We start from the raw sequence: 24758 nt of genomic DNA, 5'->3' as shown, positions 1-24758 counted from the left end.
TTATCTGTATCGTTGTTGTTACTGTTCCCTCTGTTTGCTGTTCTGTTAAACTGCCCTTATCCCGGCCCACCAGTTTCTGCCTGTTTCTTTCCATTCTCCTCCGCACCGCGGCGGGGGGAGGGGCGGCCGCGTGGCGCTTTTGTTGCCGGCGGCAGCCGAAACCAAAACACCAGGTGTTTTACTGCTTTGTTCTGTTGCTCTTGGAGGAGCTAGCTGCTTTAAAGAGTTTCTATTCGTGGTACCAAAGTTGAAGGCTGAGAGAGTTGGGGCTGTTCAGCCTGGAGAAGCAAAGGTTGCGGGGAGACCTTATTGCAGCCTTCCAGTACCTGAAGGGGCCTACAAGAAAGCCAGAGAGGGACTTTTTACAAGGGCATGTAGCCATAGGACAAGGGGTAATGGCTTTAAACTAAAAGAGGGTAGATTTCAATTAGATATAAGGAATAAATTCTTTACTATGAGGGTGGGGAGGCACTGGAACAGGTTGCCCAGAAAAGCTGTGGCTGCCCCCTCGCTGGACGTGTTCAAGGCCAGGTTGGATGAGGCTTTGAGTGGCCTGGTCTAGTGGAAGGTGTCGCTGCCCATGGCAGGGGGGTTGGAACTAGATGATCTATAAGGTCCCTTCCAACCCAAACTGTCCTATGGTTCTATTGTTTAATAGTGTTTTCAGCTTCATACTAATCTAACCTTATTAAGAGTCTTTTCAGTTCTTTGACTTTGTGAATCTTAAAACCGCATGAGATTCCATGCCTTCTCCTTTTAAGGTTTATGTTGTGCTTTTTGTATTGGGGGTGTGTGTTTCAAATTCCTCTAAAATCGAGTAGTATTTGACAAGCAGCAAGATAACTGAGTGACAGACTTTTAAAAATTCCATATTTTGAAGTAATTTTAGCTAGAAGCTTTCTTGGGAATAGTCTTGCTGTTTCAAAGCAAGCTTAGGAATTCCTTTTTTACCTTTGTTTGCCATGGCAACAAACTGTATGTGGTTAAGGGAGACCATCCATTTTGTAAAACACTCCAATTCTTCTGCCTGTAGAGTTGCTTCCTTGGCTCTAAAGAATGTTACGTATTTCTTGATTGCAGCTTACAAAATGTCTATAAAATCTTGTAAATAGTAGGAGAAAAGTACTGCTGGCTAGATGGGAACAGTAGTCTCTGATACTGGCTAATTTTGTTTGGTTGTGAGGTGTTTGGGGTTTTTTCATTTTAATTCTGTGTACATCCTGCTAAGGAGTGGAAACTTTCATATCCCCCATGCTACATGCGTAGGATCTAACACCATATATTTCTGCAAAAACTGTGACACAATAGGAGCAGGTTTGTAGAGCACAACGGTTAGCACTGAGGACCTGATATCCACACTATACGTATTTGGAGTTTTTCCTTTGGCCTAGCCATAATCTGGTCCCATGGACTGAATGGTGACTGCAGCTGGTTTAAGTGCACTAGTTTTGTGCCTGGAGCACACTGTAAAGGTTAGTTTCATCTGAAAGAATCGGGTTTGCTAGCTGTGCTATGCAGTGTGAGTTGCAGAGGACTGTCAAGAAAAGCAGGCTCCTGATCCAAACTGAAACATTAAGAGTGATACACCCCACATCTATTACAATTTAACCTATGGAGCTATGGATCTTTTGATGTAAATTGGAATTGCTCCTTCTTTAAGTGCTGGAAGTCTGCAGTTTGAATGGCTGTGTCAGCCCAGATGATGGCCACCACATACAAACAAGGTTTTCAGTATAACACCCAAACTAATGATTGCTCATTAGAGACTCTAGCTTAAAGGGACAAAGTAAGACACTTAAATTGCTTGTTTGTAATAGTTAAGACTCTCTAGCTGCTAACACTGTTTGACTAATTTCCTTAGGAGTAAAAGTTTTGAAATCGTGATGGTTTTTGTTGGCTTAAAGTAAAGCCTTTCGGTCTAACATAGAAGCTGTGTACAATAAGGTGGCAAAAAATTTCTTTATAGAACTTGCTATGGAGTTGACCCTAGCAACATAACATAATTAACTGCAGAATTATAAATAACTAGAGCTAAAAGAGCACAACTATTATACTAAAAGTGTACTTGGATCTGTTTTCATGCTAACCTTTGGAAATGTTTTCTGATGGTTGCAGGTGACACTTCATATTTCAGTATGGAACAGTTTGAAGATGTGTCAGGTGGTGAAGTGGATCATGCTTTCTTTGACAGTGATTTTGAGGAAGAGAAAAATAAAGCTGAAGAAAATGATGAATGTATAGAGAAAGGAAGTACAAATGCAGCTCTTGCAGACCCTGATTTGATTTCTAATTCAAAGGATGCAAAGTGTTGTGAGGAGGAAAGTGAAGAAAAGCAGAAGGATTTGCAGAAGGATCAGTCCCTAGAAAACAGCACAGCTCGTCCTGGAGATGCTTCATCTTTATCACTTTCTCCAGCTGCAGAGAATGCAGGTACATCTGGAGTGACGTCTGTAGTAAGTAAGGGAACACAGGAGAATGTTCCTGCTGGAATCCCCAAAATAGTTAAAGAAGGTGAAGAAGATTATTATACAGATGAAGAAGATAGTAGTGATGATGGCGAAAACCAGAAGGTTAGACCAAAGTCAGCTAAGCAGTCAAACAACATAAAAAAGGCTAGCAAAAAATATACCAATATCAGTTCCTCCTCCTCTTCCTCCTCCTCCTCTTCCTCCACGTCCTCATCCTCAAGCTCAGATACAGATTGTTCTGATACAGATTCCGATAGCTGTTTATCAGATTCATCTCATTCTCCCTCAAAGAGGAATGCGTGTAGGAGCACTCTTCTGTCTCCAAAACAAAGATTCAAGTCAGCAATGAAATTAGCAGAAGGAAAACCAAAGCTTGGTGACTACCTGGAGGAGTCTGAAGACACAGTGACTGATGTAACACCTCTGTCAACTCCAGACATCAGTCCTATCCAGTCTTTTGAACTTGCAGCATCAAATGATAAGAAACTAAAAATAAAAAGACAGGGAAACGTGAACCAAGAATTATATGGTAATTTTGAAGAATTTAAGTACAACACAAAATTTGTAAAACCTGTGGGGCTGGGAAATCCAATCTTATATGTGTATTTTTTTCATTAGATTCCGAGTTTGATCGCAGATATAGTCAAAAAGTCTTGCATGATGCCGTGGACCTGAATCAGCTTTTGAAAGGTGACTTTTAAATTTTCTTTTTACAAAGTATGACCTCTGTACATTGTTGAGAAAAGTTGAGTTTAGCAGAAGAGAATAAGGTTTTAATGTGCCACGTGTATTTTTAAAACTGGTTTGTAATTAAGCTGTGTTCATCTAATTCTTTGAATTATGGTGTATGTAAATAGTACTGATTGTACAGTGAAAAGAAGCAGCAGGTGTACGAGCATGTGTTCGTATGCATATACCTACGAGACATACAAACAGAGTGACTCTCTAAATAAGATTTGATGTATTAACAAACTGAATAATAAAACTGCACATGCATTTTGAGAAATCAGAGTTTAGTGGACTATGCCACAATTTACTATCTAAATTAAAACACCAGCCTTGCTGATAAAATGCTGGGTTATTGACCTTCAGAATGGAAAGGCTGTCCAAAATATACTGCATGATAAATAGTATTCATATATCTAAACTTCTGGTACCTTTTTGATAATGAAACAGAATTATTTGAAATTCTTTTTCTGAACTAAGTGTCTACCTTGTGAAATACCATGAAGTTGAGAAAAGGTATTTTAAAGAGAAAAATAACATATAATCTTTAATAAAATTTGAGTGGTTGCTTTTGCCAATAGATTTAATAAATCCCCGATAATGAAGTTTGAGACAGAGAACTTGGTGTCTCTTTCACTACATTCATTGCTAACCTTCATTTCATGGGGTGAGAATGCACTGGATGAGCATATGTATGTATTTTAAGGTCTACACAGTGCTTTAACGCTTGTTTTCATAGCCCAGAGTTTTCACTAGTAAAATCTATAGAGTAAAAGAGGCTTGGCTCAAGAAATCTGTTGATCTCAGGTGAGGAAATCTTCTTACAGTCTTAAGTCTGGTATATGTCAACTCAAGTTTGCTGTATTGTGGTAGGTCTGGCGTGACTAAAGCTGCATGTGTTGTCTTTCTTCACTTTGCACCTTGATGGACTGAGCCTATAGTGGGGAAGGATTCAGAATACATTGTATGCATCATTTAAATTTCCTACAAGTAGAAATGAGGATTTTACTTGTATGGAAATTCTTCTGATGGTAAGAAAAGCAGACGTAGCCATTAAGAAGAGTTGATTCTCATCTCTGACAGTCCTTGTGCTCCAGTAACTCTTTCATACTAGAAAAGGCTCCAACCACTTGTCAGAACGTGTTAGAAGAGTTGTTGCTAGGCAATTGAAATTATGATGTGCTGCATCTTTATTGGTTCCCTGATAGCAAGAAGCTGTTTAATAACTGGTGAATATGGAAGGTGTCATCTCATCCCTAAAACGAATGGGTATTATAGCTCAGAATAAGTATTCTCAGAGATTAATCTCTGTTTGGAGGGGTGGAGAGAGGGTTTTTTTCCCAAAACTGAAAACCCTTTCTAAATAACAATAATAAAAATTGAGTAATGAGAAGTAGAATTCATATAGTCTAGCAGCTAATGGTCCTGATTAACATGCATATTACTCTCAAATGCCTCTCTAAATTGGCAAGCTCAACACAGCTTAATTATTTTGGGTATTCTGAAACGTAAATAGGGCAGGATTATTAACGGTGGAAAGTAACTAGTCTGGGAAAACAGGAGCTAATCTTATTCTAAGTTACTGCTTCCAGGTTTTTCCGTACTCATTTAAAAGAAAAAAGTGCAAATAATTCCCCCCCTCCCCGTCTGCATGAAAAGTTCATCAGAACTGCGTAGGCATGAACATTGCTTCAAGGGAGAACAGTATGAGCCCAGGCCTGAGTGCATGAAAGAGTATTTAAATGATCATCAGAAAGTCTAAAATTTGGCTTTAAAGTATAATATTCTTCCAGTAATCTATGCTGATGAAGCGTTTTGTTTAAATTTTTTATCAAATATGCTTGTAATATAGCTGGGTCTTAGCATTTACAGCAGTGAATGTGAGTTTAATTTCCCAAGGTCCCCAGAAACTTGCAGAATTTCAGTATGATCTGCTACTGTGTTGTTTCTGGGGGGCATGCAGTAATTAATTTTGTACAATTTTACACATTGGTAATGTGAACATTTGGGAGGACTAGAATCTCTTATATTAAAAAAGAATCACAAGAACAAAGAAAGAGAAGACATCTGTTAAAAGTGCATGGTGTTCAAAGAACAAGTTTTGGGCTAGAACAAGAGTCTGGTTATTAAGCAGTGAGGAGTTTGTGTATCTTAAAATAGAATTCATTTGAAGCATTTAGAAAAAATGTTGCATTTAAATTAAAAAATAGCTGAAGTAGTTTTTCCTCTATATTATATGCCCTTGATACCTATTTGTGCTCATACTGCAAAATACTCATAAGCATTTTAAAAGAATCATATTTAGATAAAAAATTTATTGTATCCTTGCATCTCCTGAAGCTATGCCTGTTCTTGAGAGAAGCCAACTTTTAAGTTATGCTATTCTGAGTAATTTAAAATCTCACAAATAACGTAATTTTAGTTGGAAATCTTACAGTCTCCATGCTGTATATTGTGCTTTGAATGCTTTTTGGGTGGGTATTGCTGTGCAGCTTTGTCACTGATTTTTGTAAATATTCCGTAGTGACAAGAACTCTGAACAAGAGATTGATAAAGGTATGTGATAACACTGGGTTACTACACCTGAAAGTTGACATTTTATGTATGCCGTTACTGAAGTGAGCATTACCAGGTACTGCTACTTGTTATGCAGCCTCTGTTGGAAAATAACTGAGCTAGTTTTATTCAAAATAGCAGAAATCTACTTGGTAATAATAGCTGGGGCAAAGTGAAGATCAAGCTTGAAAGCTGGAGAGAAGCAGGTTCTGCATGTTGCCAAAGACAAGTAAAGCATGTGAACGTGTCCTTGCATTGGCATTTATTAGACAGGCACTGAGCCCTGTTTCAAAGGGAAGGAAGTACAATAAAATGTGCAGATTTCAGAACCTGCAGGTTGTATGGCTGTATTGGCATGGCTTTTTGTGCACGCTGATGAGGGAGAGGCATGTGAACAGTAGAGTACTCTTCAGAGCAGATGCAGCATGAAGGAGGACAGATGAAATACGTGGTGAAGAAATTGTGGAGCCCAGGTGTCTGTAAGGTACCACGTTAAGGTATGAGGCGCACACTCACGCTGTTTCAGTTGTAAGCAGGCCGCAGTTTGCAGTGGGAGCAGTGTCACTAGAAGCTGCAGGCCATAGTGAAAGCAGAGGCGGTGCAGGATGGATGGCTACACTCAGAAATTTTTGGGTTGATCTCTGCTGTTTGTTTCCAAATCAGTCTGGTGGCAGGGTTTGGTGCTCAGTTCAGAGTGGCTTGGAGTTCAGGTGCAGGGAGCACCTCTCTGCAGCACCCTCCCTGACAGGCAGAGCCTGCCCTGCTCCTGAAGCCCTGTGGCTGCAGAGCCTGGAGTATTAAAACCAGCCTGGGTCATGTTTCAGTCTAGGGCCACCTGGGCCACGTTGTTGAAGTTACTGGTCTTAGTGATTACTTCTTCATTATCCCTGCATTATACTTAAAAATTATTGGGTTTATCTGTGATACTGTTTCGGTAGCCGTGAAATGCTGAGTTGTTTAATTGTTCTTGGTAGTATTTTTCACTTCTGTTCATGAAAATCACTTGCTGTTTGGGTGGTGTGGTTATTAAAAATGTATATAAATGCATTTTTACAGACATAGAAGTCGCTGTTTAGGCGGCTTACATCATTCTGTTACAATGCTAAGACTGATGTCAGGTCGCTGACTATTGTCATTATGGCGTATGACTGTAAGAACTGATGTAGCACTGTAGAGTTAGACAGCCACTCTAGTTAGGAGTTCAGATATCGGTATGGCCAAAAACACAGGTACTCACAATTTCAGTTACTCAAGGTTTGTAGGGTTTATATTTTGCAGACCTCTCCTCACTCTTTACTTCTCTCTTTTCTGTCACCTCCACGGAAAAAAGTGTAGGTGTGATTATGATTTTTCAGGTGGAAATACAGTTCTTTCACGGTTGTATAGATTTCTGTATGTAATTCTTTTGTGAGTCAATGCTGTTACCCCTTTGCTTGAAGATCTTTTGGAAAATTAGAATAATAACTAACTTAGAGCAATATTCAAAACCCGTAATAATAAATGTCAGTGTTATCTCCTCTGCTGTACTCTGGAGTAATCTGAACATGAAAAGAGAATTAAATATGCCAATGCAAAGAAATAGGTTGTCATAAGTTGGTTTTGAAAGTGCTTTCATAAGGGTCCTTGTTAGAAAGCTGGGAATAAAAAATTGAAAAATTTTCTGATGCTGTTTTGCTTGATGCTGTGTCTTGATCCAATGTCCCATGTAGTTTTAAGGAATTGAGGTTCTGCAGATACAGAGGTGAGTTAAGCATAGGAGTGTGAATGAAGCACTCATCCATTTCCATCCCATTATACTACAGACTTGCTCTCTGTCTTTAGACAAGTCTCTTGATTTCTGTAGTTCAAAATACAGAATTGTGTGCTAAAAATGCTGTGTATCTCATTGTCTGAATTTATGTTGGGTATCAATACAGTAGTAATGGGATTGCACAAGGTATGTAGAGTGCTAAAGAATTTAGCACTTTGTGTTTTCTTCTCTGGAAAATGGGGTTGATAGCTGCTTATTTTACAGAAGTGTCTGTGAGAATTAGTCTGTAAATCCATGGTATTAGCTGTTATTAACTTGAGGAGATGGTGTACTGGGGTAATTAGGACAATGGGCCACAGGCTGAAGACCTGAATTCTATCCTTCAAGCTCTCACTGACCTATATGCTCTCTGATAAATCTTTTTGCCTCTTCTGTGCCTTGGATGTTCTATTGTAAAATAGTCAGAGCTCACTTGGTGATAAGCAGTGTAATATAAATATCATTATTATGAAAGTAAAAGCTCTGTTTTTCTGAATAAAAGGTATTGTGGAAAACAAAATAGCGGCTTCAACTGAACATATAGCAATTGCTTTAACTTTTTTTTTTTTTGGCTATAATTTGTCACTCAGGAAATAGAATAAGCTTTTTATAACTGACATTTTCTCTTCTTAGGAATGTGTTATCTGTATGCTCATTCATGCTGAACTGGTGTATTTGTAGAATAACTGTTAATATCTAAATTTAAAGTAGACTCTTAAATAGATGATAAACACCCAAATACAGTTGAACTGAACATGTATAGCTTTTTCACTAAATTTTGTCTAGTTTGTATGTTCATAGTTTGAGCTAATTGTATGTGAAATGTGTATACATATGAATTGTTTTTGCAGATAGTAACTTGTGTTGAGGTAGAAGAGCAATTATCAGTTTATTCTTATACTTAAGAGTTTGAAAAAATTTTTAAGAATATGAAAAGATCCAGACTTGCCCAATATCCACAGGAAAAGCATAATTTGTGGGAAAAAGATTCTGCATCTGTAAAGTATCTGTTGTGTTTCTCATGACATCAAGAAATAACTAAGAATAAATTCTCCAAAATCTTTTTTAAAGACTTCTGTGACATGAAGTAATGGATATTCTAGGAAATATTTGGTTACAGAATCACAGAACGGTTGGGGTTGGAAGGGACCACCTCTGTGGGTCATCTAGTCCAACCCCCATTCCGAAGCAGGGTCACCTACAGCAGGCTGCACAGGACCTTGTCCAGGCGGGTCTTAGATTGAAACTATTAGACACGAAGAAAGGTGATTTAATCCTTCTGTATTTTTCAGTTGTGTTACAGATGTGGTAGTGGGCCAATATAAAACAAAGCACTAGGCAAACTCAAAAGTGTAAGCACTGAAACAATTTAATGCATTTCCATCTACCGGAATTGCAGCGTATACAGTGAATCATGCATGATTTTAATTTTAGCCTTAATGCCATTAGGACAGTTGTATCATCCTGTCCTAATGTAGTCAACTTGCTAATTATAATTTGTATTTTATATAAGGTTTGAGCTTTCTCACTCTGCAAGGTCATTGCAGTGCTTACCAACTGAAAGCAATAAACAGCTTGTTTATTGCTTAAAAGAAAGTCAGGTGTCTCTCCATGGAAACCAGCTTTCATAGAAATCCTGTGAATACCAGAGAATTTTCTTTTACTGCTTACCAGTAAATGAGGAGTAGAACTGCACACTGTGCAAGTCTTTATGCTAATGCTGCTGCTTGTTTATCCCCCTACCCCAAATTATTGATTTGGGGTCTGGCTGACAATGAAGTGATAAGTAGGGATTCAGTTAAATTACTTATTACCCACTGATAGAGTATGAAGCTACGGGTAAATCATATTCAGTTGTTCCAAGACTTACAAATTGTTCCAAGACTTACGGACTCTTTAGAACCTGAAATCATGAACTGTAGTGTTGCCTCGTGCTGTCATTTGCCACTGCAAAAAGAGTCAGATAAACCATTCAAACACTTGCGCTTTGCGATTGAAGAGTAGCGTGAGTGCCTTGTTGAATAGATCATTGAAATAACTTTGAAACTCAGATATTTGTGTTATGGAACACTAACTGTACCTGAAATATTTACTAGCTTTTAGAATAAATGCATTTTCCTCTTACGTGGGATCTTGATTCTATTTTGTTTATTGATGGTGAATTGTCTCTGGTTTTGTAGGCTTGTGCTGACCTCGCTTAGGCACCTAGTGCCTTTGCCGTGAAAGCAATGTTGGTGCCAGTGAATGTTGAAGCATCTTCAATGCATATTGGACATGCATTGGATGACATAATTTTCTGTCATAGTAAGTGTGCAGCGGATAGGGATATGATGCTGTGTAAGTGGTGTTTTGCAGAGTGGAGGTTGGACAGTTGTTTCAGCTACATAGCTTTAGAAGTAGAGGAAACTATTACTGCTGATTTGAAGTTCTAGAGTCAGAAGCCTAATTCTGGACTGTGGAAATAATGTCACTCCTGCTGCAGGAAGACCTGCAGAACCTTTTGCTCCCTGCTTCATTGGATTGCTACTGCGGTTTATTGGAGTGGTGATTCCATGGATGTTCCCTGCCTTCTGCTGCTTTTGTTAAGAACAAGTACTTAGCCTGTAGTGTTAGTGATCTTCTTTCAGTAAGTGACACAGTATGCATTCTGTTGCTTGTCTTTTTTCTACTAAACTTTTAAACTCTCCTGTTGCACAGTTCTTAAGGAGATCAGTGTTTCATATGCTGTGATTTAGAAAAGGTAATCTATGGATAGGCTTCAGTCAGTTATGGTTCAAAGTGGCGTTTGCAGCATAAATTCTTCCTTAACAGAGATCTTAACTAAGCAAAACACAACTCTAATTTATGAACTTATCAGCTTGAAAAACAACAAAACAACTATTTTTAATGCGTTGTCTGATCCAGTGCCTTGGTATATTGCAGCACCGTTGCTGCAAAGAGCTACATGTGAAATTTCAAATGTGGTTCTTCCTTAGGTCATACAGAAGGCTAACTATAAAAAAAGTTGAGGAACTGAAGAAACGAATGAGGAACTGGAGTTTTAGGTTGATCTTTTCACCCATCCTGTTGAAGAAAACTTGCTGCTGCATGTGTTGTATTGGGTCTGAACTTTTGGTGCAAAATTAAGGAGTCTTCTGTCGTTCAGCAAGGTATCAAGAGATTAGTTACTGGATTTTGGCAGTGTTCTGCTCAGGCTTCACTAAATAACTTCACAGCAGAACCTTCATGGTGGTCTTAAGAATTGATCACTTTATTTATTTGTTTCTTGAGTTGTGATAAATTTGATATTACCACCGTTAGCAAGCCCTTGACCTGAAGAGTTGTCAGAAAGCTGTTGGCAGTAGTAAGGTCATCTTCTACACCAAGTAATTGTAAAAAATAATCAAGCTAAGAATGGGCAGCATACTGAAGAAGGTGGGCTGGAGTGTCTTTTCTTTTCTGCCTGCTGCAAATGGGAAGGGCTATCTTTGTGGGGAGGTGATAAAAGGTGTGGATGAGGCACTGTAGAAGGAAAGTACATTGACAGGAAAAAGGCTTATGAGAGGCTAAGGAATGGAGGAAGAAAGAAAAGATGAATAAACAAGTCTGTGTGTTGGGGGGATGTGGCTGAAGAAGCTGGAAGGTGAGAGTAAAGTTAGCCAGTAAAATTTTATCAGGCTTTACTCACATGTGTAAGTAGTATCCAGTAGAGCAATGCATGGAGATATGCATGGATATATATTCACACTAAGTGCCTGAGAGCTGCTGATAAAATACGGGAGGTGGTTAACGCTGCAGAAGTTGCAAACCGGTGCCCTCTAGGAGATCTGAGTGACCAAGTAATGCTGTGCTTGCTGAGCCCTGCGCATAGCAGTCGCTGCAGGGCTGCTTGACTCAGTATGTCTGAAAGCATTTACTGGCCAGCATTGAGGGGAAAAGGAAAGGCGTTTGTTCCATGCAGTTGCTCTGGTTTTGTTTGTTTTATCACAGCTGTGACAGGGGTTTTTCAGAAAAATGAGCAAGTCAAAAGATAAGTAATTACCTTGATGCTTATTTATCTCAAAGCATTTTTAATCTGTTTATTGTTATGGTTCATAGCTGCGTCGTAAGAGTATGCACTCTCCATCAAAGTATAGCCAGCTACCTTATGAAGAATTAAAACAATAGTGTACCATTGAAGACATGAAACCTGTATTTCTGATTAAAAACATCCTCATTCAGAATGCCATTGTTTTGAATAGAATTTGACTAGTTCACACCTTTCACAGAAATGAAAGAGGTGTTCAGAATTTGCACTGACAGTTATTCAGAAGCTTGAATGTCTCTTGTAAGAGAATGCATCACCAGTAGCATTGGTGCCACAAAGCTAGGTCAGGACTTCAGTTGAACTGTTCTCTGCCACAACCTGATTTCCACTCTTGCGTATGATGTGCAGTCTTATTTAACCTGTGAGATGCTGTGGGTGTAAGGCAAAAGATGAATTATCTTGCATAGCTTCGTAGTAATACAATTATCAATTATGTAATGTAGAATAAATATTTTCTTCAGATGGTTTTTCAAATTACTTTCTTCCAACTGTATTCTGCAGTGCTGGTTTTGCATGTTCCAATAAGGATATATTTCATATTTCTTTTTACTGAGAAGTATGCTGCAGCTTGATGTTACCGTGTGAATTGTGTGGCTCTAGTTATTTTCTGTGCATTTCTTTTTGTCCCTTGTAGGTGTATCCAGATGAGTCTTATCTCAGGTTTGTCTCCTCAGATGGTGGTGATGGCTGTACTAGTTTTCCCTTCAGAATAATTTACTAAATTGTAAAGATGCTTTTCAAGACATTTATACTTTATTAAGCTGTCGATTGACACACTTGATCTGCACTGGTTTGTGTTGTCTTGTTTTTGACGTGATTTGCATCTTCTCTTGATGAATTAAACTAGTATTTGCTAATGTGGACAACCTGACAGTTAGAGCTGCCTGGGGCAGTTCTTGGCTGTACTGGCTAGCATACGGATGGTACTAATTTCCGGAGGGATTTTGAAATTCATGAACTGTTTGGAATTTGAATTCTGGATGCTATGTCTAAATGTCTGGAAGACAGTAGCAGCACTTTCTTGCATCAGTTCTGGAATAAACTCAGTTGAGATACAGCAAGAAAGATTTTGTTTTGTTTTGAAGTAAGAATTCCCTTATCATTCTTTGAGGTTTTTAAGCTATTAAGGGCTGCCTCGGACATCCCTTGCCAAAAAAATTGCTGAAGTATTTGCTGAGGAAATAGTACTGCATGCATGTTTTTTTGTGGGTTTTTTGTGTTTCTTTGTCGTGTTTTCTCAAAGCTTCTGTGTTGGATGCTTGTTTTTCTTATGTGGGGCTTTTAGGGGTAAGAGTGAGGGGATATCTTCTGGAGGCATTGTGACATTGGAGGAGCGTGGGGAATGGCTTGTGTAAGGCTTCCTCGTCTGTGTCTCAGCTCCAAAGATCTGTTTGATCTAATGTGGTACCACCATTCCTGTACCATAGATAATGCAATGTATTGATGAGGTAATACCGCGACAGCAAAGCTCTTAAAACAGTTGCCAGAAGATCTGCCGCAAAGCCTTAGAAAGCAAGGGCTTAGAATTAGGTCAATAGCAAAGCTCCAGTGGAACTGTAATAAACATAGCTGGCTCTCACTGAGAGTGAAGTTTTCCAGTTGTTACCTTATCTTGCAATTGTGCAAGTCTGTCTTGCTTTGTATTTTTAAGTGTGTGTTCTTTGGTCTTTTGTCTTGAAACCTCACATCCTGTTTTAATTTGTCTTTTTTTTACTGTTTATAATTGCCAGGCCCAAGTAATTTTTCTTCTGTTCCGTATGCTCACCCATTTCTCTCCATCCATTAAATTTAATTTTAATTTTAATCTTTACCTTTGCAATTCCTGCACCAGCATGATGCAGGATCGCTTCAGGAGCAAAGGATCAACACAATCACATCAGGAAGTGCATTTTGTGCCTCGGAGTCATGCTTCCCCAGTGTCAGTTTTCTGTCTGAAACATGATTTCTGTTCTGCCTCTCAGCTGAGGCAGATATTTTAGATATCTTTGGAGCAAAGTTTACATCTCTTTCCATGTGCAAACATCTAAATACTAATTTATGGTTTGTTTCTTTGTTCTCTAATTTCTAGCCCTGGCTTCCTGAAGCTGTGCTTGGAAAACTTCTAAGATGCTTACATTGGTGCCGCAAATGGTACCACTGCGATGATGATGATGTTCAATGTTGCTTTAGTGCTGTGTAACGGTAGCCCTATTAGCATATGTGTATAATTGCCTATGCTGATTGCTGGTACCATAGTAACTACAGTAAAAATACGTGAGATGGAAGTCTGAGCATACTGTGTGAATGTAGAAGTTGGGCAAGCATTCTGGTAAAGGTAGAGATCGGGGTGATCAAAGGGGAGATTTGGGAATACCACCCATGCAGAAGAAATGGCTGTGCACATGAGGCTGGTTTATATTCTGCTTTCTAAATAACAGATATGTTCTACATAAATGCTTACAAAGTGTCTGCATGCATATTGCTGATTCCCTTGTATTGCTCAGTTGTTCACTGCATCTGTTCAATTCCTCTGAATTACCAGTCATAAATGGGGAGGAAGGGGATTCCTAGTGAGAAGGAAGCAGATGGGTTTTAACTAAAGCCAAAATGAGACTTTATTTTTTTTGTGGTGAAACTTATGTAAAATCAATGTACCAAGGACAACTGAGCATCCCTGAAAAATTCAGAAATGCATAAATCTGAAATTCAGATGGGAGTTTAGTTTTGTATTTATATTTGTATTTGGTTTTGGTTTTTAATCTTGAGTATTTTTGTCATTTTAAAGCTTTCCTGCAGTTGGAGAAAAAAGAACAAAACCTAACCATAGATCAGCCATCTAAAGGAACAAGGAAAAATTATTCTTTCACAAATGAAGAAGTAAGACAGATTGATCAGGAGAACCAGAGGTTGCTAAAAGAACTGTCCAGACAGTCTGCAAAGCCAAGAAGTACCACCACATTGAAGAAGTCAGCTGTACCTCCTAGATTGTACCACAGTGCCCTCAACAGGCAAAAGGAGCAGCAAAGAATTGAAAGGGAAAACCTGGTAAGTTTTGAGAACTGATGTGGATCAATAAATTGAGAAGGACTGTTTGTTGTCAGATGACCTACTGCTAAATACTTGAAAAACTGATGAGGCAGCACTTGGAGCTGTACTGCAGTAAGTCTGCAATGAATTTCCTCTATGCTGTTTGCATAATTGTTCATATGGTTTTGGGGGGGGCAAAAATGCTGCTTTTTTCAGATGAAAATAGCCAACTCACATAAAGTAAAACCTCTCCTTTGATATCATTCAGTTTAAGAGGAGCAACCATTGTTGTTGACACGCTCATAACTTTTAGAGAGCAATCTAACTGTTCATCCTGCTTCATGCATCATGATTACTAGTCTCTCAAGAACAGGGTTGCAAAAAATAAAGCAATCAATATGATAGCATCAACCCCATTATATTTGAAATATGGAGAATACAATGTGAATGTCAGTTTAGTTTTTTGACTCATTCTATGGCTGTCTCTTTCAATATTTGTAGTGCTCTGCTTGTCACAGTGTTTGAATGTAACGGCAATCACAATATCTTACTTTACTGGAAAACAGAAATTCAGGCTCATTTATAGGGATAGTGGCAGAGTTGTTAAATAAAGAAAATGCTGATTTGAATAATACTGGTTTAGTGGCTGAATTGTAATACATATAATGATATTTTTGTGTCTCCTAGTTGTTCATTAGTGTGTTTGAAAAGGAGATAAAACATAGTTAAAATATTTGGAAAACTTATAGTGGAAGTAATTTATTCACTTTTTTTCATCTGTGTAAGTGTAGGTTGCAATTTCCTTTTATAGAGATAGAGATTCAACATGGAGAAAGTCTGATTGACCTGTTCTCATGGTTTAACCTCAGCTGGCAACTACGCACCACACAGCCACGCTCTCACTCTCCCTCCTCCCCCCCAGTGGAATCAGGGGAAGAGAATTAGAAGGGTAAAAGTGAGAAAACGCATGGGGTGAGATAAGAACAGTTTAATAATTGAAGTAACATAAAATAGTAGTCATAATGATAATAAATTGTAATGAAAAGGAAAATAACAGAAATAAAACCCAAAGAAAGACAAGTGATGCAAATCAAAACAGTTGCTCACCGCCAACCGACTGATGCCCAGCCAGTCCCCAAGCAGTGGCCCCCTTGCCAACCTTCCCCCCAGTTTTATTGCTGAGCGTGACATCATACGGTATGGAAGATCCCTTTGGTCAGTTGGGCTCAGCTGTCCCGGCTGTGTCCCCTCCCAACTGCTTGTGCACCCCCAGCCCACTCGCTGGTGGGGCCATGTGAGGAGCAGAACAGACCTTTACTCTGTGTAAGCACTGCTCAGCAGTGACTAAACATCCCTGTGTTACCAACGCTGTGTTCACCACAAATCCAAACCATAGCCCCACACTAGCTGCTATGAAGAAAAGCCAAAACCAGCACACCTATTCAGGAAAATCTGTTAGGTTTTGGTTCTTCTCGCCTTCAGGCATCGAGATTGTTAAAACTTTTCAAAGTAGGAAACTTTCTCCCCAGCTTCACTAGACTACGGTTGACCAAAAGAAAGTTATACTTCACACTCTGAAAGAATTTGGCATAAATACTTGTTGTAGATGTGTGATACTTCCCATTGTCTGGGGAAGAAATGTTTTCAGACTTTGGTGTTTTTAGCTTAGTAGGAGGGCTTTCTTCACGTGTTGTGGGGTTGGGGTTTTTTTGTGGTTTTTGTTCATTGAAAACATTGAAAGCAGGACTTGCTCTTCTGCATGAACCTTGATAAGAGTGTATTCTTAGGCCGTGGGGAGGAAGTGCTGTGTCACAGTCACGTTCTAATAGTAATAACGCTGTGCTACGTAACAACAGATGATTACCGTAATACTAATGTGTATCATGTTTTACAAAACACTTCTGTTTACTCAAAGCCACAAACCTTTTCTCTTTTGTTATATTGCAATATTTTGGCCAAGAATGTCTTGCCTTTGCAACTTTTGGATCAAAAATTCAGCGAACCTGAACACACATAGTCATTTCACCTGTTGCTGGTTTAGTATACGTTAGAGATTAATGGTGGTTGCTTGTAGCCCAAGATATAATATCCTTTATTTACTTACTCATTTATGCTTTAGTTGTCATCAGCAACATGAGTGGACATGTCCGACATCAGAATCATTCCTTAGAATTTATGTTAGGACATCATGCTATTTCAGACTATGACAACACTTGGTTTATTGTTTTCCGCAAACTCAGGATGATATATTCTGCTCCTCTTGTCAGAAGAGTGATTCATCAGTACAGCTCTTAAGTTTTGTTTAACATTGCTACCATTTTTGAGCAATTCTGTTTACTTTTTTTATTCTGTTTGAAGTGTATGTGCACCTAGAGCATCACAATTGTAACACTGATTTTTCTAGCACTACTTTTTGGGATTACAAGTATGACATGCTTTTCTCAAGAGACTGTAAATGAAAGAGCTGCCCTACTCTGCCCACTGATATGGTTTTTTTTGCTTTGTAGAACTAAAAGTATGTGCTTTATGAACTTGTGTTCTTCTGGTGAGCAGCTTTCTTCACGTTTGTAGATTGAAGAGCTGGAATTCCATGGAACATCCTTACCAATCTTTCTTCTATTACTTGCCAGGATTTTTTTTTCTTATACAAGGCCTGAGGTAGTGCATATGGGATTTGCTGCTTGATACACCTTTGTGAAATGTTTGTTGGAGAAGAATGCAGGGTTTTGTAAATAATTCAAGAATAGAAATCTACAACAGTAGTCTGTGTAGGGGGTCAAAGAGTTTTGATGCAGAGATTTCCCCCCCCCCCCCCCCCCGCTGGATTACAGCTTTTATAATTTCTAGTCCTGAGTTTAATGCCTTGTCTAGGGAAAAGTTTCACTGGTTCCACTAGAACCTTCTTGGACTAATGCCTATATTTACTGTTATCTGAAAGAAAGCTTGATTTCTGGTGCAGGCATTTGGCATCAGAGGTGATGGAGGGAAAGTAATTCAAATATTCGGAAATTAGAGAGGCATCTAAATGGTTTGGTGCTCTCTAGCTGGTGAAAGGGTGCGAGGGGGTACGGGGAATATATGTTGCTCCCGTAGACTCTGCTAGAAAGAGCTATGATGGAACACAAAAGTGAATTGCTCTGAAGAACAGTAGTTGTAAGGTAGTGATTAGCACTGTATGGAAAAGGCACAATTAGCAAAATAGATTGCTGTTGAAATCAGCGTTAGAGTTTTGCTGCTTTTGACTGTGTGCTTTTGTAAGTGGAACCTGCTTTTAATTGCTTTTCTGAGCTAGCAGGACCAGAGTGTGTCTCTTGCCGATAGAGGCTGCTGCTGATTCAGAAAACATTCTACTCTTGTGTCTGAAGATACTCCCAACCTCCTCTCCTCTCCAGTGTGAAGGGACAGAAGTGTGACTGATGTGTTCCTTTTTTACCATGTCTGCATATATGTGTCTCTATCTGTATTAACATATTAATCATTATTTCTGCCAGTATAAATAAGATACTCAACTTCATAGACTGGACACTACACACCATTTAAACATTGAATGGTTTATTATGTGATGCAAAAATCTATACTGGTATATACAGGTAAGTATTTGGGGACCTTAAAATACAGATTTGCAGCCACCACACACTTCTTCAGTCACTTCATCTAAACTTAGAAGTAATTTATATCCGTATGTTGTTTTTTGCTGGTTTTTTTTCATCATTAATTCTGACTAGAATTTAGGTGTTACATGATGTTAGTGAGCTAAGCTGCTGTGTTCAGCCAAGTTCCTAGGGAACAAGTGACACACTGGAAGTTCACAGGAAGATCTTGGCTGGTCTGGGACAGCACTTCTCAAACCTTAGATCAAGGGGAATGAGGGTATTCTCCTTTTCCGTGGATATTTGGTCTTTCCACGTGTCCCTGTGTGTTTTTCTTAACCTGTGCTGTTATGACTCACTGCACATAACACTCCATGTTGTTCATTCCCCTACCTCATACTCCCCCAAAATGTATGCTAAGCTCCAACAGATCCAGCTCTGATCCCAGTTCCAGTACAGTCACCCTCCTACATAAATTAAAAAAAAAAAAAAAAAAAAAATCACTTGCTGTCATTCTCTGCAAGGGTTGTCTTTCTCTTTATACCTACTTGGTTCCCCAAGTCATCTGTGCTGCAGACGTCATTAATGCTTCTGCCCACCACTTGCTCTAGTCATTGCAGCCTCTACCAGCACAGAGATCCTTCAGCCAAGCTGTTTCCCTTCTCTTGCAGTCTGGGATGCCTTTGTCTTGCTGGAAAACCTGAGCCTTCTTTAGAAATGCAAGCGCTGTACTGCTAGAAGTGAATGTATGTTATTTGTCTCCGCTTGATTTTATGGTGCTGGTGGGCTGTGGTGGTTGGGTGGGGAGACGAGGACAAGGGAGTGATAGTGCCTCTGGCCATGCCCCTAACTGGCTGCCACCACGTACGAACAATATAGCTCATCTTGAGCCACAGCCTTCGGCTCTGTGCTGCACTGCACCTGCCTTGCCATCCTTGTTGAGCCACAACCAGGGAGAAAACTTCTAGGCATGGAAAGAAGCAGGAAGGTGAGGGCACTGGTCCATCAGATTTGTGCCTGGGTGCCTTGTGCTTTCCTCCCTGGATATATTACGCACTGCTTTTTCTCTGCCTTCCCTTTGTCCGGTCCCCAAGGACCACCCCTGAGTCTGAGAGCATCAGGCCTCGGATGCTGCGTACTTACGTGGTTGTAGAAAGAATACCAAGGTTGTTCAGCCTTAGGCGTCTCAGTCTGGAGGAGAAAGCTGTAGAGAATGCAGTTGTGGAAGAGAATGTCGCCTTCTGGGTCTTCTTAGGAGCTCAGAAATATTTGTGCTGGGTTGGTGGCTCCTTAAACTCAAGCACACAGGATTTTCACTTAATAGTTTCAAAGCCATTTTATGCCAAGACTAAAGTCAAAATGTTGGTAGTTCCCGAGATTACAAAGTGCAATGCAAAAAAAAAAAAAAAACCAAACAAAAAAAACCAAAAGAAAACAAACCCAAAACCAATGTTTCCATGGCCCTGTCGTCAAGGGAAGCTATCAGGATGTGGGATTGGCATGCAGATGTGCCTGGCTAAAATATACTGCAGCACGGTGCAAATACAGTGCAGTTCTGTGTTTACAGTATTTCGGCTATAGGTGCTTCGTGGTCAGATTTTTTTGTGGTCTGCTGATTCCTGACCCAGACTTGAGATTCCTGGACACTGCTGTGCTAATTGTAATGAAGACTGACTGATTTGGTTGTTTTGCACACTGCTCAATTTTGTGGGATTCGGTGGTTTTTTTTTTTTTTTGGTACTCTTAGCCTAGTTTTTTTGTGGTGATGCCAGCCACGTGTAAACTTGATAGAGGTTTTTGACATGTAGAGTTTGGCAGGTTAAAGCTAATTAATGCAACTGGTAATTGAAGAAAATTACAAATACTTGTATCAGTAAGAACAGAAACATGTCCTTGAATGCACTCTTCTCTACACCCTCCCCCCAGACTCTGCAAGGGGACAGTGTGGTCACTAACATCAGTGACATTAGAGGAGGCATAATATAAATAAATTTGAACAGCTGTCAAGGCACACTAGTCAGCTGACGGGAATTCAGAGGAGGTGAAACTGAAGCCTTCATGCATTTAAAAAGCAAAGTAAAACAATAAAAAGTAACAGGTTTTTTTACCTTCTTTCTGAACTCAATGTAGCAGTGCTGCATTTTCAGTGTTTTTTCTTTCTTTTTTCAACCCAGCTGCAGAAAAGTGGGTACTGATTTTTTTTTTTTCTTTTGCTGATGGAGAGCATTAGAATTAACTTCAATGCTCTCCTGATATGCCCAAAGTTGAATTAGCAGCATTTATCTTGGCTTACTGTTTAGCAGCAATCTTTAGATACAGGGCTCCTTTGTTCTCCAGTTGTTGGCAATCTGACCTTTCCTTCTGTCATTGACAATATGTATTTTAGTGTCTTTATAGATACTGATCTATGTCCAGATGCCTGGATTTGCAAAGGATTATGCTATTCCTAGAAGGTAATCATGCAGGAACACCTTCTGTGATTTTTTTTTTTTCTTTTTTTTAAATACTGTTATTCTACTTATATTGTGAACTTGGTATTATAATAAAGTAAAAGAAGATGGGGGAATAGAAGCATTGAGAGGTCATCAATGATACGATATTGAATCGAGCTCTGAGGAGCTACAGTGCAATTTAGAGCAACTAATGACATTCCTGTAATTAGTGTCTGTTACTCTTTTTTTTTTTAATTCCTTAAATCTGGTTGGGAACATATACTTGGTTCTGAACACCCGGATTATGTTATGTGATCATAATGTGGTCATTAAGATCAGTGATGAAATTTCTGTTTACTTTATTGATGCAGGATTAAGGCTCCAGAGATTTAGCACTTGAAAAAAACAAGGAAAGTGGCAGTGTTCTTTAGTCCATTTCTCAAAAGGAGAACATAATGAAAGAATTAATAGATTTTTATATATATATATAAAAAATTGCAAAAGAATCTTTGTTCAAGGTACTTGTGCCATTGTACAGCCTCCTTGGTTGAGGACCTCAAGATTGTAGGGTTGGTAATCAAACCACAAGAATCGGATTAGTTCCGGGTTACAGATGAGGAGGTCAGGGCTGCCATTTCAGGGTGGTGATGAGTTCACTTCTGTATGCAGCAGGCTGTTCTCCAAACCGCAAAATTCACGACCGCAGATAGCACGTAAGTTAACATGCCCTTGTTACAATTTGCAGCAGACAGCAAGGGAACCACGGGAGCTGTTCCCTCATTCTCTAGAAGAGCTTTTCTGAGAACACTTCTGCACCACAGAATCTGTATCTGCTCTTTCCGTAGCTCAGGGCTGTATCGAGTCCAGTGCTAACCTGTTCAAAAAGTAATGTTTTAGTCCTGAGAGAGGTCTTTTTTTGCTTTAGTAATGGGGACTTGATACTTGTCAAAATACAGGCATAAGAGCAAAAGCAGAGAATTTTACTTAAACTAGAAGAAAGCAGGCATATGTAAATAATGTATGTTCAGAATCAAGCTTGAAATTGCTGCAGTGATAAGATACGCAAATTCTATGGGTGCAGACTTGAAACATGCTCGACTCTCATAGAAGTCACTTCTACAGTTTACCCCCATTTATGATTGATCTGAATGTATTGAGAGCTTCCATTTTTAATAGTGAAGGTAAATAAGTGATCTCTGCAAATCTAAATGTATGTCGTTGTGTTAGGAGATGCGGATGAAGTTGTGAGTAAAATCTTGGATGTAACATTTCGAGACAAGTCTACCATTTCATGTCCTGCAGCTGGCTTTAGAGAAGAGCTATTTCTAGCTGAAGTCTTTCCTTTGACTTTTGCTTGCTTAGGTATTTCCACTTGACGATGAACTGACTGGCACTTGATGCAAGCACTTGTGACATATTATGTCTGAGCCGAAATCACTTGTCCTTTCTCCCTTGTTCACTCTGTGCAGGTTTCCAGTGCGCATGCATGAACTACCAAGACTTTTTAGATTCCTATTACAGCTAGATAATGGCAGCTGACATCCTGTGAATACTATACTATTTCCTAAGTCTATAAATTTTGATATTCTTAAAAAATCAGTACCTGATTGGGAGTGGGGAAGAATGATTGTTTCATACAAAATGCAGTTTAATGGTTATACTGACAGATGATTGACTTCTACCGTATAAATATATATCTATACATCGTTATTAACAGAGGTATTTTTAGTACTTTGGAGACTCGTGTAATCACAGTTTGCGTTGTCTCTCATTGATAAGACGCATGTCATAACCATGACCAGCAATGGTTTTGTCATTGCCCAATGTTTGTAGGCTATCAAATGAACTGAAATTAGTTAGCAGAGAGAACGTATAGATCTATGCAAGGCAAGCACTGGAGGTGAAATATATTAAAAATGTGAGGTTGTTAACTGGAAGTTGTCTGTAGCTGCGTACTTCCAAATTTGTCCTGCTGTCAGGTTCTTTTTTTAGATTATGGAAATTTCTTAATCCTGTTTCAAGTAGAAGTAGTTATGCAGAATGGGAACCTGTTTGTATCTGACAAATACTATGTAAATAGCTGTTCTAATTTAATGCTTGCTGCATGATTGGCAAAGTTAATGTCAACAAGAGGAAGTGATGTCTATAACAATTTCAAGTAGAATCTCTTAAAAATATATTATGGATAAAACAAATGGTGTCCAGTGGATGTTTGTGCTTTCCTTTGGATATTACTTTCACAGAATTGAGGTCAGTAATTCTTTCTAGGGATCCTGTAGGGCCATATAAAGTGGTCTGTTTTCAAAGCAGAAATTAAAAAAAGCAACTTCTTATCCTTCTAGAAATTTAGGAGAGAGGAGTAACCAGAGGTAGGATTAGAAGAGTGCAGCCTGTCTTCCCACCGCCTTTACTATTGCCAAACAGATTTGTTGTTTTAAGTTATCATGAAGTACATACAAAAGATGTACTCAACATAGAATTGATGGTATGTAAGGGATACTTACTATTTGTGTCATCTTCTAACACTGGAAAAAGAATTGAATGTGAGCAGAATAACCTGTGCAGGTCACCAGTGGAGGTGTTGTACAATGCTAAACATTTGGGGGTTTTTTGGAGTTCAAATAAAAATTAATTTATGAGTGTTTGTTTTGTAGCTTCTTATTCATCTTTTCTCTCTTTTGATGATATTTTTCTTTGATATTAAGGCTTTCCTGAAAAGACTGGAAGCAGTGAAACCAACACCTGGTATGAGGCGTTCTGAGCAATTGATGGACTATCAGCGCCAGATGAGTTATCTAAGTTCTTTGCCATCTGTAAGAAGAGGAAAATCTGCTTTCAGCCAGCTTAGTCCTTCCAGTAAGCACTTTGAAGTTGCAGATTCTTTGCATGTGTTTATCTTTCTGTAATTCAAAATTGTGAAGTACTTACTGCTAAGAATAACAGATAAGTTCCTTTCTCTGTCTTCCTTAGATTGATCATTTATCACACAGAAATCATTAAAGTGTTTTTTTTAATCATACCAAAAGGATGATGCCCATATGAATTGTTTACTTACCACCCTAAATTTCTAATAAATTATCTTGTTAATCATCTTTTCCAATAAGGTCAAAAAATTACTGTTGTAAAGTATTTCTCATTTTGCCAGTACCCTTTATTGAAAGGAGAAGAGAAGGAGAAAAAAAAAACAAAAGAAAAAAAAAACTAACACAAAACCCCCAGAGAAATTTCAAACTCTCGTTCAGAAAATGTAAATCTGCTGATAGTAGCTTTATTCCTTTTGGAAATTGTGCGTGTAGCACTTGGAAGTAGATCGGGTGTCCCCATAGATCCATACATGTTGGCTTAAATAACCACAGCACTGCGGCATAGGCTTGAATTCTTTGTCCTGACCATTTACAAACAACTCATAACATTTTGGGTTTGTATTCAACTTACGGTGATTTGGTTTTTTTTCTGGAAACTATGCTAATGAGTGTTGCAGTACTTAATATAGCATGAAGTTTTCTGTTGTACTGAGCATAAGCATTCTCACTCTTTTTTTTGTGTGTGTGTTGTGTGTTAACAGGAAGCACTTCAACAGCATCCGCCGTATCAAGTACAATGAGCCAGAGGAATGAAAAACCCGTGTCCGCTTCAGCCAGTGGGGCATTGCAGAGACCTAAACCCACTAACGTTCGTGCTGCGTGGTTATAAGTGCATTCTTTGCCTCACATTCTGAGGTGATCCTCAGACTTCTGTTTTTAGTGCTTTTGCAAATTCTGTGTGCAAAAATATTTTCTGCATTGTTCAGTAATTAAAATGCATAGCATATGATATAATTGCTTATAAAATGTTTTGGGGTGAATGGTTTGCTTTCACTTCAGTCAGTGTTTTCCATGATAGGAAGAACTTATGAAAGAGAAGGAGATATCTAAATGGACAAGTTAAATAGAAATTGCTAATTATTATTTTATTCTCAAATCATAAGTGGAATTTGTATCCATAACATGGAAGGAGAGAATTACTGCACTACAGGCAGATGATGTAAAGAAAATCTTTAAAATAGTATTTTAAAATATTGCATTAAAATCATAAACATATGCTTAATTCCTAGATCATCTTTGCTTTTCATCCTGGCTTTAGGTA

General features: G+C 38.8%; 1 protein-coding gene across 3 annotated transcripts in view; it reads left to right on the top strand.

Annotated features, from left to right (window-relative positions):
* CFAP97 (cilia and flagella associated protein 97) overlaps nucleotides 1-24451 on the top strand; it is a 35564-nt gene extending 11113 nt beyond the window's left edge. For all 3 annotated transcript variants that reach the window (XM_075421845.1, XM_075421846.1, XM_075421847.1), the window contains exons 2-6: nucleotides 2116-2997; nucleotides 3087-3158; nucleotides 14370-14629; nucleotides 23339-23489; nucleotides 24199-24451. In XM_075421845.1, coding sequence (XP_075277960.1) covers nucleotides 2136-2997; nucleotides 3087-3158; nucleotides 14370-14629; nucleotides 23339-23489; nucleotides 24199-24326 — 1473 coding nt within the window. In that variant the 5' untranslated portion in view covers nucleotides 2116-2135 and the 3' untranslated portion in view covers nucleotides 24327-24451. The remainder of the gene's footprint in view (nucleotides 1-2115; nucleotides 2998-3086; nucleotides 3159-14369; nucleotides 14630-23338; nucleotides 23490-24198) is intronic.
* Nucleotides 24452-24758: the final 307 nt, after the last annotated feature.

The sequence above is a fragment of the Opisthocomus hoazin genome, chromosome 5 (assembly GCF_030867145.1).
Source record: "Opisthocomus hoazin isolate bOpiHoa1 chromosome 5, bOpiHoa1.hap1, whole genome shotgun sequence".
In the NCBI taxonomy this organism is placed as follows: domain Eukaryota; kingdom Metazoa; phylum Chordata; class Aves; order Opisthocomiformes; family Opisthocomidae; genus Opisthocomus; species Opisthocomus hoazin.
Note: the sequence above shows the minus strand (reverse complement) of the source record. Positions and strands in the feature narration are given on the sequence as shown.